Source organism: Schistocerca serialis, chromosome 9 (genome assembly GCF_023864345.2).
Source record: "Schistocerca serialis cubense isolate TAMUIC-IGC-003099 chromosome 9, iqSchSeri2.2, whole genome shotgun sequence".
Lineage (NCBI taxonomy): Eukaryota > Metazoa > Arthropoda > Insecta > Orthoptera > Acrididae > Schistocerca > Schistocerca serialis.
In genome coordinates, this window is record NC_064646.1 from 244,810,553 (window position 1) to 244,825,518 (window position 14,966).

General features: G+C 39.0%; 2 protein-coding genes across 3 annotated transcripts in view; both read left to right on the top strand.

Annotated features, from left to right (window-relative positions):
* Positions 1–14,966, top strand: part of LOC126419351 (rabankyrin-5) — a 599,595-nt gene that overhangs the window by 493,874 nt on the left and 90,755 nt on the right. The gene's annotated exons all lie outside the window — the stretch shown is intronic.
* LOC126419352 (rabankyrin-5-like) overlaps positions 1–14,966 on the top strand; it is a 65,532-nt gene that overhangs the window by 23,521 nt on the left and 27,045 nt on the right. The window contains exons 3-4 of the mRNA XM_050086538.1: positions 11,857–11,970; positions 13,622–13,769. Of these exons, the coding sequence (XP_049942495.1) occupies positions 11,857–11,970; positions 13,622–13,769 (262 nt within the window). The remainder of the gene's footprint in view (positions 1–11,856; positions 11,971–13,621; positions 13,770–14,966) is intronic.

Sequence of the window (14,966 nt, forward strand, 5' to 3'; positions counted from 1 at the left end):
TGTCGCTTTTATGCATTACCCATGTCTCACTTCCGTATGCCAATATGGGGACAAAGTAGGTTCGGTATATAATTCCCTTGGATTTCTGTGGCACCTCCTTGCTCCAAATAAGCCCCCTAATGCATTTGAAGAACTGCCCTGCTTTTCTGCACCTTTCATTTATTTCCATTGCGTTTCCCCCCTTACTTTCAATCATGTTTCCCAGGTACTTGAAGTTCTCTACCACTTGTAGTTTTACCCCTCCACAAGTTATATCCAAGTCTCCCATAAGTCCAACCCCTCATCCAAGTCGTGGGAGATGGACAACGGCACAAAGTAGGGGACTGCCTATAGGGGCGATGTACAGCGGGGACTTCGTGTGCCCCAGGACCGCTACGGTAGCTGGGAAGGCCCTATGGGAACCCTGAAACGTGACGGCTAACGGGGCTCTGGTGAAGCTGCGATAGGCCTAGCAAGCCAGTAGTGGATAAATCAACTGCTTTCAAAAAGGGAACATGCCTCGGATCACGGAACGGATTTAAAGGAAACCGACCAAGCAATGGAAAAGGATTACGAGATGGTTTACGACTGGGCACCTTAAATGTAAGGACTCTAAATGATGGAAAGGAGGAAATTGGACATCTTGGGACTTGCTGAGACTAGGTGGAGAGGAGTTGGTGAAAAACCACTAAGTAAAGGATGTAAACTGTACTGGATAGGGAATGAGAGGGGAAGAAATGGAGTGGCAATAGTGGTCAGAGAGGGTCTGCAGGAGGAGGTGGAAGGTATCAATGATCGAATGATAAAAGCCAGAGTACGAGTGAAAGGAAAAAGCATTGAAATCATCCAAGCATATGCCCCACAGGTGGGGTGTACAAAAAAGGAGAAGGAGGAATTTGAAGATGACATGCAAAAGCAGCTAAATGGAGGTAATCAGATTATAATAGGGGACCTCAATGCACATGTTTGCACAGACAGGAAAGGATTCGAGGAGGTAATGGGACCAGAGGGCTGGGGGAACCGAAATAGAGAAGGAAAATTGTTGCTGGAATTCTGCAAGAGGAATGGGCTGGCGATCGCAAATTCCTGGTACAAGAAGAGAAGTAGCCACAAAATAACTTGGTACAGTGGAGACTGGTCCCAAACTTCAGTAGTAGTCTATGTACTAGTGGATAGGCAGATGATGAGCAGCCTCACATATGTTAAGGTCATTCCGTCTGAGGCCTTAGACAGTGACCATCGGCTGTTGGTAGCCACCCTGAGAGAGAAAAAAGATAGGAGGGCAACAGACATACAGGAGAAAAGGTTGAAGACATGGATGCTGAAAGAGGATGAACGGAGGACCCAGTACCAGACACTGATCAGGAAGAAGCTGCCAAAGGAAGATCAGAGAGCAGTGGAAGAAGAATGGGGAGATTTTAAGAGGGCTCTAGTTGAGGCAGCTGAGACTGTGTGCGGAAGAACTAGCACAAAGAGGAGAATTAAGGAAACCCCATGGTGGAACCACATATGTAAAGAGGCAGTACTTCGAAAGAACAAAGCCTTCAGAGAATGGTTCCAGACCCGAACAGAGGAAGCTAGGGTAAAATATAAGGAAAGCAAGAAAGCGGCACAGACCATAGTAAGGGCGGAGAAGAAGAAGTGGATGGAAAAATGGACAAGAATGTTAGAAGAGGACAGTGAAGGGAACAAAAAAGTACTTTACACCATGGTAAGAAATAAGAGGAACGACAGAAGCGAGTGCCTGAGGATCATGGATAATAATGGAAGAGTTGTGGAGGAAATGCATGAGCTCAAAAAGATTTGGAAGGAGTACTTTGAAGATCTGTTGAATGCCGCCAAGCGGGTAACTAACAGCGATGGAGAGCCAAAGGCAGCAGACGATTATAATAGTGGGGAAATTGATGATCTAACTTGGAATGAAGTGGAAGAAGCCATAAAGAGGATGAAAAGGGGGCAAGGCACCAGGTTGGGACGAAGTAACAGTGGATATGATACGAGCAGCAGGAGAAGTAGGAACCCAGTGGCTATACAGAGTGCTGAGGGTGGTGTGGAAGGAGAACAGAATTCCTGAGGATTGGAAGAAAGGAATTATAGTCCCGATCTTCAAGAAAGGGGATAAAAGGAGATGTGAGAACTACAGAGGAATTACCCTGCTATGCCACTGTGGAAAAATCTATGAAAAGATCCTGGAGAAGAGAATAAGAAGCAGTATTGAAAGTAGACTGCAAGAGGAGCAGTATGGTTTCAGACCGGGAAGATCAACAACGGACCTCATATTTGCGGTAAGGCAACTGCAGGAAAGGCACTATGAGTACGGGAAGGACTTAATCATGGCCTTTTTAGATATTGAGAAGGCGTATGACAGTATCTATAGGGACAAGCTCTGGGATGTGCTGAAAGCAAAAGGGATAGATGAAGAGATAACACAAAAAGTCAGAAAAATGTATGAGGGAAGTGAGAGTTGTGTGAAAGTGGGGAGGGAACGTACTGCATGGTTCAAGCTGGAAAATGGGCCGCGACAGGGAAGTGCACTTTCACCTTTATTGTTTATTATTGTTATGGATGAAATCCTACTGCAAGTATCAGATGCAATTGGAGATCATAAAATGAAAGCAGTGCTTTTTGCCGATGACCTGATGTTATGGGGAAATTGCGAGAAGGAGGTGCAAGAGCAGTTAGATGTATGGGAGGCAACGGCAGCACAATATGGAATGCATTTCTCTGCAAAGAAAAGTGAAATAATTTCTTCTTGTCATCAATTAAATTAAAAGCATTTGTCAAATATGTAAAACAGGGTGTCACTAAACAAAAATAAAACAACTATTTGATTCAGAGAGAGTAAAATAAGCACTTCAATGTTTACAAAATTGCATTTAAGCACCAATAAAAAATTCTATAATATTAGCTGGAGTAGATGTGGGCTCAGCCATAAGCAACACTGAACGAATTACAGCCCTGTGCAAGCAGCTATGAGGAAAACTGCATCGGCCGTGGTATCCAGAAACCTGCAAGATGATGCAAGAGAAAGTGTGGATAGTGAACTGAATGGCAAAGTGTGTAAGAGGGGGATGTGCTGTACCTAAAACAAATTACAATTTAAATCAACAATTGATATAAAACATGGACAAGGCATGGATAGAAAACTAACTTCCAGCATGCTAGAATAATTGCTGCAGATCAACAACTTCTGTTAATCAGTACAATGGAAAACCAGCCAAAGTTAAAACTTTCACTTTATCTGTATGTGCTGTAACTGTTCATTTGTGTTTCATAATATGTAAGCCTTTATCTTGACATGGTTCTTGTATTTTTGATAATATCATTTTGACTATCTGGATGATTTGAAAATGAGTCCCAGTCTGAAACTAGTCATCGAGTAAATACAAGAGAGTGAAGTTCACACCTTTGGCTGGTTTTCTGTTGTACTAATCCCATATTATGCAGACTACTAATATTTTTAATGGATATTATTCCATGCATTGTGAGAACCAACGGAAAATTTATAAACAGTAAAAGTTTTTACTTGCCACAAAATTCTCATTGAAAACTCTAACAAGGGCAGTCAAAATTTCCTAAAATATTCCTATGTCTCAGTTCTCTCTAGACATTCAAGATGAGCTCAGGTGATATCCGTAATGCTCAAAAAATTGCTCTCTCTTCTAAAATATTATGGTTCTTAATCTTATTCTCCAAATATAAGATCTGCATACTGTCATGTACATCTGTGATCTGAAGTCCTGTGTCACACAAATGCCCACTTGGTGCTGGTTGTGAATTTGTGTAATTAGTGTTCTATTTAAACAGAGCTGAAAAACTTCTGCCAGATTGGCCAATATATGTGGCATCATATTGCTGAGAAAAGAAGTAGTAGTTACCCATTGACTTAAACCTATCACGAAGCCTGATTTCCATGTGCCTAAATTTTTGTCTATTGTTAAGAAAATAAAAAGCCAGGGTTATGTTTTTGAAACCAGGCATGTGCCTATTCTATCAGAAATATCTCCAAAGAAAGGAATCCTGTGGTACTTTTTTTGTTGTGGGATCTGTGTTATAGGTTGTGATAAGAGAGATGAAGTCATTGAATGGGATAAAAGTTGTGCCACATTGTGATTACTATTTAGCCTTCATACTACGCCTCTGTTAATGTTATGTACAAAACCATTGTCATAACTATTCTAGGCGGCTATAAATTTTATTGCCCGAAACTCGTGTTCAAAAGCTTCGGTAGATAATGGAACACTAAGCAGCCTGTGCAGAAGTGCTCTGAATGTCTCCCTCTTATACTGTGTTGGGTGATTATATATGCTATGTATACCTACATCAGAAGTCGTAGGCTTTTTATAACATCATATTCAACCAAGTTATTTCACTCCATTCCATAGTGAACTAAATTATGTCTTGTATTTTGTTTAATTCCTCCAGAAAGTTATCATGTTCCTGAAGTGAGCCAGTATCTAATAAGGTAATGTTATCAGTGTACTGTGCCCACATCACTATTTTTTCAGAAAATAATTTAAGATTTTCCATCATACTATTTTTGAACATAGTCATGCATATGTTAGCAAAGCAATGGGATAATGATGAACCCATTGCAAGATCCTGTTTCTGTATGTATCTGATGACTGAATTTGAAATAAATGAAGTAAAAAACGAGTTTGATGAAATGGAGTACTTCATTGATGTCCCGGGGTCTTCTGCTATGCTCAATAAGATTCCTACTTATTATTTGATGCAGCTGGTCAGTCTGGATGCTGGAATACATGTTCTTCATCAGAGGCCAGTGAAGTGCCCTCAAGGATGGAAAGGTCAGAAAGTTTTCTTTTTTAATGAGGTTATCTCTTGTGGAAATATTAAAAATCATGGGTGTTTGAAATAATTATGTAAATAATCTGACAGTAGCAAATCCAAAAGATATCCAGGCCCAGTTTGGGCATTCATTATAGGATTGATTGGAAAATTATCCTTGTGTAGCTTTATGATGCCCTTTAGTCTAGGTGCTGTAGGATTTATAGTAATAATTGACCTTTTTTTCAAATGTATTGGGAAAAAATTTTCTGTCACCTTCAGTGTCTTCTTAATGCTAGCTACATATTTTGCAGTTGTGTCATATTTAATTGTTATTTACCTCAGTAAACTGCTTAACTTTATGAACATATTGATCTGATTACTGCAGACTTTAATTTTTCTATCTGTATGGTACAGCTTTATTATCCTTAAATTTTTTATTTTTTTTCTGCAAGGTACAGCCAAAAATCTAGACACAAGAAAAGTATGCTTTGTGATAGGTTTAAGTTATAGGATGTCTACTGCATCTCTTGTTAGCAGTGTGACACCAAATAGCTCCTTGATCTAATTTTCAACAACAGATCTTGCTAGAGCCGTCTAGCTGAGTTTTCGGGTACCACTGTCAATGCAGTTTTCCTCATAGCTGCTCACATAGGGCTCCATCTAGTTCAGTGTTCCTTATGGCCCCAATAACAGTATTCACTGATGATAACAGATGATGGTCGAAGTAGAGAGGATATAAAATGTAGACTGGCAATGGCAAGGAAAGCGTTTCTGAAGAAGAGAAATTTGTTAACTTCGAGTATAGATTTAAGTGTCAGGAAGTCATTTCTGAAAGTATTTGTATGGAGTGTAGCCATGTATGGAAGTGAAACATGGACGGTAAATAGTTTGGACAAGAAGAGAATAGAAGCTTTCAAAATGTGGTGTTACAGAAGAATGCTGAAGATTAGATGGGTAGATCACATAACTAATGAGGAAGTATTGAATAGGATTGGGGAGAAGAGAAGCTTGTGGCACAACTTGACCAGTAGAAGGGATCGGTTGGTAGGACATGTTCTGAGGCATCAAGGGATCACCAATTTAGTATTGGAGGGCAGTGTGGAGGGTAAAAATCGTAGGGGGAGACCAAGAGATGAATACACTAAGCAGATTCAGAAGGATGTAGGTTGCAGTAGGTACTGGGAGATGAAGAAGCTTGCACAGGATAGAGTAGCATGGAGAGCTGCATCAAACCAGTCTCAGGACTGAAGACCACAACAACAACAACAACAACAGTATTCACTAAGCCTTTGGGAAAAAAAAATTGTAAAATACTTCCTTTCTAATCACTATTGAGATCACCTGAGGACCTGCCTGAGCTGAGATGAAACTGGTCATGATTTTAACAAACTTTCTACAGCCAGAGTGGTGTTTGTCACTTTATATAAAAATAGGAAATTGAGGATGGGGTCAACATCAAGAAAAGTGGCAGAAGTTTTTCAGTTCAGTTTAAAGGTCATCCCAACTGCACGAATTCACAATCAGCACTAAGTGTTCGTTTACGCGACACAGGACATCGGATCATGGACATACACAAGAGTATGCAGATCATATATTTGGAGAATAATGGTAACAGCCTTAATATTTTAGAAAAGACAGATTTTACAAATCTTACAAAACTGAGACATAGGAATATTTTAGGAACTTTTGAGTGCCTTTCCAGATAGCCCCTTGATCTAATTTTCAACAACAAATTTTGCTATGAGTAAAAACTTTTACTGTTTATAAGTTCTCCACTGGTTCTCACAATGCATGGAATAATAACCATTAAAATATTAGTAATTTATTGTACAGGAGTAACAGTATTGGTTTTTTACCCACACATCGTCTCTGTTTTATATCACTTGTTGATGTAAATTGTAATTTATTTTATGTATGGAACCTCCCCCTCTTTTGAGCTTCGCCATTCGGTGCACTACCCACACTTTCTCTAGAGCCACTTTGCTGAGTTTTCGGATACCGCTGCCAATGCAGTTTTCCCCATAGTTGCTCACATAGGGCTCTAATTAGTTAAGTGTTCCTCATGGCCCCCGTAACAGTATTCACTAAGCCTGTGAGAAAAGAAAAATTGTAAAATACTTCCTTTCTAATCACTGATTAGAGCAGTGGTAAAGTTGAGGATTCTTGGTCTGGTAAATTACAGGAGGGTACCATTCTAGAGCGGTTCTCACAAATTTTGGAAAATGTGACTGGTGAAAGAGCTACAGTTATTAGTATGTGTCTCACCTTTCTTGTTTAGGGGTTTAACAGTGGTGTATTTCAACCTCCCTCTAAAAATGCACTAAGCTAATAGGTACAGCATACAGCAAAAGTCAGTTAACCAGAACTGCAATATAGTATTTTGTAGCTTTAATGGTTTGTAGAAAGTAATTTGCCAATTGAAATTGCTCAAACTGTCCTCCATTGTTACCTAGACATTTAACACTTGTTTAAACATTGATTTATGTGTCTTGTCACATAACTTCCCATTTTTAGCAGATGTTTTCAAATTCTTCTTTGATTGGGTCCCATAAATGCTATAGATTTAATGGTTTTGTAGTGAAAACATGGTGTTTCAATACTTCCCACACTGAAAAATCATGCAGTGTTAGATCCAGTGATCTTGGAGGACCTTGCTTTCCTATCCGCTCTCAAAAACTGCCATCCAAAAATGCACAGACTTGTGAACTGCAATGTGGTACAGATCCCCTTGCTACCAAAAAGGCTTTTTTTGCACAGTTTAAAGCACAGGAGTATTGATTAGTCCAAAACAACTTCCCATAAGATTTGAAGATACCGTTCAGAAGTCCCAGCCCCTTGGAAAAAATAAGGGCCTGTGACTCCTGTGCTGCATATATTAGCCCAAAACTGAACTCCAGAAACATTTATCTTGTTCAGTAACAAATTGTGGATATTAAGAATGCTCTTCCATCTTTTTGCTTCATCATACCATTGGATTGTTTTGTGAGTTGGGATATTCTTCTTAAACTCCGTTCAGAAAATTGTATTTTCTTAGAAGCTCTTCTTGCAGATATCTTGGGTGACTGAGTACCTGTGCAACAAGCTAATGAAGCTAATGATTTTCTTCTATAGTTAGTAATTTTGCTTGGCCACTGCGTGGCATGTGAGTGACAGATATTGCCTCCTCTTCCCTTATTAGTTCTGTTAAGTAAGATGCTAGAATGTAAACTTCTGTATTCAACTCCTCTAACTCTGCAGTATGTTGAGTTCAGATACAGAGGTTATCTTTTCAGAGCTCTTAATTTTCCAGATGGACAAGAAGCTCTTCTACCATATCACTCAGTCCAAAATAAGCTAACCTTGCTTTTCAGTGCATTCTTAAACTTTTTGTGTGTGTCTTCTGTTATTACAACTTATTTTACAGAACCCTGAGTCACCTAAAAGATATATCTCCGACAGCAGTAACCACATGGATCTTATTCAGGTGTGGGGAATGTGTAGCATATTCCTATGTTACAATTGTAGCAGCAGGCACTGCACTCATGAGATTTCATTTCAGTCAGCAGCAACCTTTTCAACTCCATGTTCACAAGACTCGCAGAAGTGTTGATGAAAGGATGGTCATAGCACTGTAGAACCTCAATAAAACTCACACTTGTGTGTAAAGTTACTACTCCTATTCTATCCAGGTCACCCCTAAAGTTGTAATTTTGTGTTTAGCCAGTCGGTTCCGTACTCCACCTTGTATGATCACCTGATCCTCTTTGTAAAAATCCTTATACAAATTTCATATGTCCTCAATCATCTGGCTAAGACTAACACTTAGTGTACCAATTCTCGTGACTTGGTAGTACCCTGCTCTTAATTTGTCTTGTACCGTATGGCATACACGCTTTCATGGCTACTACCTAGCAACAACAGTCGTTTCTTTCTAATGTCTTTTGTTACCAACCTATACATAGTTTCTGCCTAGAAATCGGCTGCAGCTTACCTTGACCTACAGCTGGATGAGATGCTTCCCTTGCTACTTGACTAACACGTCAAACTTACTGGATACTAGAAACTGAAATGTAGAAGAAGAACTCTTCCTCTTTCACTCATTGCTTGTTACCTAACCCAGTTCTTGCAGTTGTCTGGTTAAAATCACCCTAATCTAATTCAGCTTGAAAGCATACCATTCTGTGGGACAGCCTCATTGCGTTCCTCATTCAGTTCTCCTCTACAAATGATAAATGGAACTCCAGCCCACAATATTCACATCACTCCTGTATGATTGCCATGCACCACCAACCACGATTATTATGCATTAAAACAACAAAATCACTTGATACACTTTACAATACAGGAATTTTTGCTACATATGAGTTGCAAAAATTAGGGCTACAGGTTGGTGCTTACAGTGTATACTGTAATGTAAAAAGCTAGTTAAGAGTGTGGTTTGACAAATATGGTAAATTTTCATGAAAAAATGGAACATTTTTGTTGCACTGTTTTGGTTGGTAAGCTTGATTATTCCAAGGATTGTATAAATAATTTCAAAAATGTATAGCATACAGTCCCTTGTTGACATCTTTCTGAATTGGTCAGTGCGTTGACTGTGATTGAAAGTAGAGAAAACAGTTTCTTGTTGTTACTAAACATTTTAATTTGAAGGTTTGGACGGTCACACAAATCAAAACAGAATTAGATGAATTTCATGTGGACTCTGCACCATCATTGAAGACTGTTTACTTCTGGAATAATGAATGTAAATGTGCTCAGACAAGCACCTAAGGTGAAGCACACTCTAGCTGTCCAATTGAGGCCACCACAATGGAAACCATTGACAAAATCCATGATATGGTAATGCAAGGCTGCCAAATAAAAATTTGAGATATTGCTGAGCCTTTAAGCATCTCAACAGAGGGAGTGCATAATGTCCTGCATGGAGTATTGGCTATGAAAAAGCTGTTTCTGACTGCACACAGTTGATCAAAAGAGAATCTGGCACAGCATTTCAGCATAATGCATGATGATGTTTAATCACAATCCACAAGACCTTTTGCACCAATTTGTAATTGTTGATGAAACCTGGATCCATCATAACACACCAGAGTCAAAACGGCAGTCAAAACAATGTACAAAGGCTGGTGGAAATGGTCCAATGAAGGCAAGGCCATTTTTTCAGCTAGTAAGGCGATGGCCACTGTTTTCTTAGGATTCCCGAGGAATAATCCTCATCGATTACTTGGAAAAAGACAGAACCATAAGTAGACTCCCTTATGCTTCATTGTTGGATCATTTGAAATTTGTGTTGGCTGAAAAAAGACCAAGGTTGACATGCAGAAAAATGCTTTTTCCCCAGGATAATGCACTATCCCACACACCAGAGATAAAAATGGTGAAAGTGCATGAACTGGGCTTTGAATTGGTTCCTTATCCTCCCTGCTCACCAGACTTACCACCAAGTGCGTTCTTCCTCTTGCCTAACATGAAACTTTGGCTTGGTGTGAAGAAATTTTCATCAAATAAGGAAGTTATTAGTTGCAGTCCATGAGTATTTTGCAGAGTTTGACAGAATCAATTTTTCCAATGGGTTGGAAAAGCTGGAGGATTGCAACACAAAGTGTATGTCACTCAAAGGAGACTGTTGAGAAGTAAGCTGAGTTCTTAATGAAACAAACATCTTTTTTTGCTTTGTTTCTATAAGTAATGAAACTAGTAAGAAGGCATCAGTCTTCGTGCAGCCGCTCGAGCAACAGCATTGGTCCGCTCACACAGAAGATGCCACAATGTTATAGGAGAAGAAGAAGGCGTACCCACCTTACAGTTTATAAAGCAATAGACAATATTGCTATTAATACCTCCAACTATGTAGGTGCATAAGTCATTCTGCATGGTCCATTAGTGTTCTGTGGTGGAGTTCTCAACTTTACTATTAGCAACAGTGATACCCTGCAGCTAGGTAACGGATGGGTAACCGTAGCCCTCATATGTGGGCCTAAAGTTGATAAAGTTCCAGGGCTGGAAAGTTTTAACAGCCGTGACGTCACTGCATACCGGACACTTCACATCGCAGAGGTCTACGATAGAGACATGGGTAAATCATATTACCTGCCGTTCATGCCTTTTGTTCTGATGATCAGGAATCATTGTAAAATAAATGTAAAAAAATTAAACTTGTTGGTGATCTCACCCATTATTAGAGGAAGTAAATAAAATCTTTGAAACACAAAGTGTATGTCACTCAAAGGAGACTGTTGAGAAGTAAGCTGAGCTCTTAACAAAACAAACATCTCTTTTTGCTTTTTCACCGTACTTATCAAACCACTCTCATATTTTAACCTAAGACAAGAACTTGACACTTCCATAGTTGGAGTTGTATTAATTAAATTATTTACAATGAAATTTATCTTTTAGTCACCAGTTACTGCAAGTGTTTCCAGAATGAGATTTTCACTCTGCAGCGGAGTGTGCGCTGATATGAAACTTCCTGGCAGTTTAAAACTGTGTGCCGGACTGAGACTCGAACTCGGGACCTTTGCCTTTCACGGGCAAGTGTTATTTGATATTTGACAATGTTTACTATAGCAAGATACAGCTTGCCTCACATGAAGTGATTTTTTGTAATAATTTATATACAAAATCTCTGGTCACAACATTTTCAATTGCTCAGATTGAAATTGTATGTTTTAACAGTTACTGATTGCTGACAACAAACTTTGTATGTTAGGCATAGATGTAAATCCAGTACTGAAAACTAGAAATGTATTTAAATAAGACTGTATGCTAAATGAATGTGAGATTCATTTAATCTTATTGACTAAACATTACTGTAAGCAAAGTAAAACAGTTTTACAGTTTTATTTAAAAGAACAGCTTCTATTGTACCATTTTGATTGAAGTAGGTGCAGTCTCAGAGCATCTCATGTTGGTCACTAATTCCTGATGTTAAAAGCCAGTATTCCTCAATTGTTCAAATTAACATGCTAGATAATTTTTTGAACATTCATTTCTATCACATAGCAACTGAAATTACTCTCAAACTGGCTATGAGCATTTATATAAAGAGCAGTTATTTATATGCTTATGAACTAATGACAATACTGTTCATAACCTCTATTACAGAAATGGAGCAGACACTGATTCATTGTCTGAAAGACCAAAAGATTCCTACCAGACATTACATCACAGTTCCATTGATGATGACAACGAATCTGTATCTGAGTTTCTTGTGCAAAGGTAAATAATTTTTATAATTATCTTCTCTTCTGCTGATACTTATGTATGGGATTGATGCTAAAAGCTGTAATTTTAGCTACTGTGGGAGTTATCCTTCTCATGCCAAGTGCCACAACCCTATAGACAGATCACATCAAACTGAATTAAAATTACACTATTTTGCTTTCATGAACAAAAATTATGATAAATCAGATTATAGTCTTTTCATTTTGTCTTGTAGCATAAAACAGAAACCGGGTTGGTCTAGTGTCAAGCCATTATTAACACCCGTTGCTATTTGTTTCTTTCTTTTTCTAGCAAAAAATGACTCTTGTCAATGTGCCACTTCTTATCACTCACCACATTGTCCAAGGGGTGGAACTGGCAGGGTATATTGTTTTGATAGGAATGATAGCATTACATTACATTGACAGTGGAGATGTATGCACTCAAACAGTTTGTTGTAGACATATTTGAAAGTAGCCATTCAAAACTTGTGTATTTTTTATTTGCTAGACTCTTATTTATAGCTTGAGAGAAGCAGAGCATAGTTCCATTTACTTTGAAGGAAAATGTGACATTAAGTCCTGGAATCCCACAAATTAGTGTTTACTTTTTGCTTTACTACTGTCCCATGTTGTAATTAAACAGTGGAAACTCTGAATGGAATATCAACAATATTAGGAAAAGGATAAATTGCTACTCACTGTAAAGTTGACACACTGAGTTGCAGATAGGCACAACGAAAAGACTTTACACATTTAGCTTTTGGCCAAAACAGTCTTCAGAAAAGTAAACACACACACACACACATTCATCAAAGCAAGCACACCTCATGCACGCAACTGCCATCTCCTGAAACTTGGATAGGAATGCAACTATGGCGTTGAATTAAAGTACCAACCTGGAATGTGGAATGGGAGGGGTAGGGATAGCAGGGTATGAGTGGGGAGCAAGAAAAGTGCTGCCTGGTGGGGTGTGCAGGGACTAGATGACCACAGAGTATCTGCATTCTGGATCCTCCCCTCCACCACCAGCTTTTCTGAACTGTGCAGATGGAAGTTGCCCTTACAACACATTCTCTGCTCCAGAAATTGTCCTGGCCTCAACGTAAAGTAACCTCCTGTTCCCACCCATCAGTTTCCACCATTTCTATCCTATCACCTCCACTCTATTCATGTCCCTTCACCCTCACTGTGTGCTGTCTTCTGCCAATATCTTTCCCTTTCCTTGCTCCTCTCCTTCCCCCTTCCCCTCCCCCTTCCACACCTCTCTATGACACAGCCTCGTGACTCTGCGTCTAGCAGTCTCATCGCACCTTCATCTAGTTCCTGTGTACTTTGCCAGAAAGCACTCTTTTTCTGTCCCATCTGCAGCTTGCTTTCCCTCTCTGTTCCCCATTTTGCTCAAAGTGGTAGCAGTCTAACCATGTTGTAATTGAATTTCCAAAATTTGAAAGTAATCTATGGCTTATTAAATGTATTTTTGGAACAAAGTTTCCTCTCCTTTCGTGTTCATTTTGTATCCATTGCAGATCATAGTTTCAAGAACTATTAATTTGGAATTTTTTTTGTGTAGTATCTGGCAGATCAGAATACAGTCTAAGAAATAGTTGGACTATCTTTTACATTTATACAAAGCATAAAGCTGATTCACTGTTCATTCTTCTTAGTGGATGTGATAGCAATGCTTCAAGACAACTAGGACCAGGTGGAGGAGGTGGTGAAGGAGCACAAAATGAGCAGCCCCCTCTGCACATGTGGGGAGTAGAAAATGTGGTGCAAGCACTGTCTGAGAATGGTGCAGCTATCAACGCCAAGGTCAGTATAAGCTGTGGTTCATTAAAGTGCCTTGATGATGTGATATGTTTGTGTAATATTACCTGTAAGTACACAAATAGAAATAATGTTGGGATTAACCATTGCAGTTCTCAAATTTACACTATTAAAAAAATGTATTTCTACTAAATTTACTCACTGTCACAGTGTCAAGAACTTTGTAACTGTGTTAGTTGATTTATGAAATGTGTACAATTAGATTCACAGGACATGATGATAGGCATAATATAAGAATAACTGCTACTGCCCATTGCCAAATTCCAGAAGGAGATCAAGAAGTAGAGGAGGAAGTTCATGATATTTGGTAATGAGAAATGGAATCATAGTTGAAAGGTCTAGCTAGCCTTTGCTAATGATGTGGCAATAATTTCGTAATTTTGAGAAACATTCAAGATACATGTTGAAACATTCTAGGAGTTTACTGCAAAGAACAAACTAATGTTACATGCATAAAGGGCACATTGTGGACAATGGAAACCGATACATATCAACTAACATGTTAAAGAAGGTAGATAAATTCGGCAGGGGACAACGCAGACAGGACTACCTGGTAGAGTGCTAGAGGAAAGGGCAAGAAAGTCGGCAACTGTATACCAACTAGGGACAACAATTGTTACAATAATCAATATTACCTTTATCAAAATTGAGGCATTAAATAACTGGAATATTGCAGTGAGCTGTGCTGGAAGCAGTGCGGAGTAATGGTTACCGTATTTACTCGAATCTAAGTCGCACTTTTTTTCCGGTTTTTGTAATCCAAAAAACCGCCTGCGGCTTAGAATCTAGTGCAAAGCAAGCGGAAGTTCTGAAATATGTTGGTAGTATGCCGTCGAATATATGTAGCGCTACACGGGCATGCTTTGTAAGCACAAAGATAAATACTGGCGCCGAAACCTCTGCGTCAGTAAATAAATTTTAAAAAAAGGTGGAAGACGAGCTTTTTTTCTCCGCCCTGAGTTTCGACCACTGCATTTTCATACATTATCCAACGAAGTAAATACAAATTCCGTATTGTTCATCTTCGAATGTAGCAGACTTTCAATGTACTACGAAAATCCGACTGGCAAGACTGTTTGGGATGTTTGTCAATATGGCCAACTCTACGTTCTGAATTTTTTCCTACCTGTGAGAAGAGATGGTTGTTAATAGGAACCTGACGAAATGTGAATCACATGCAGT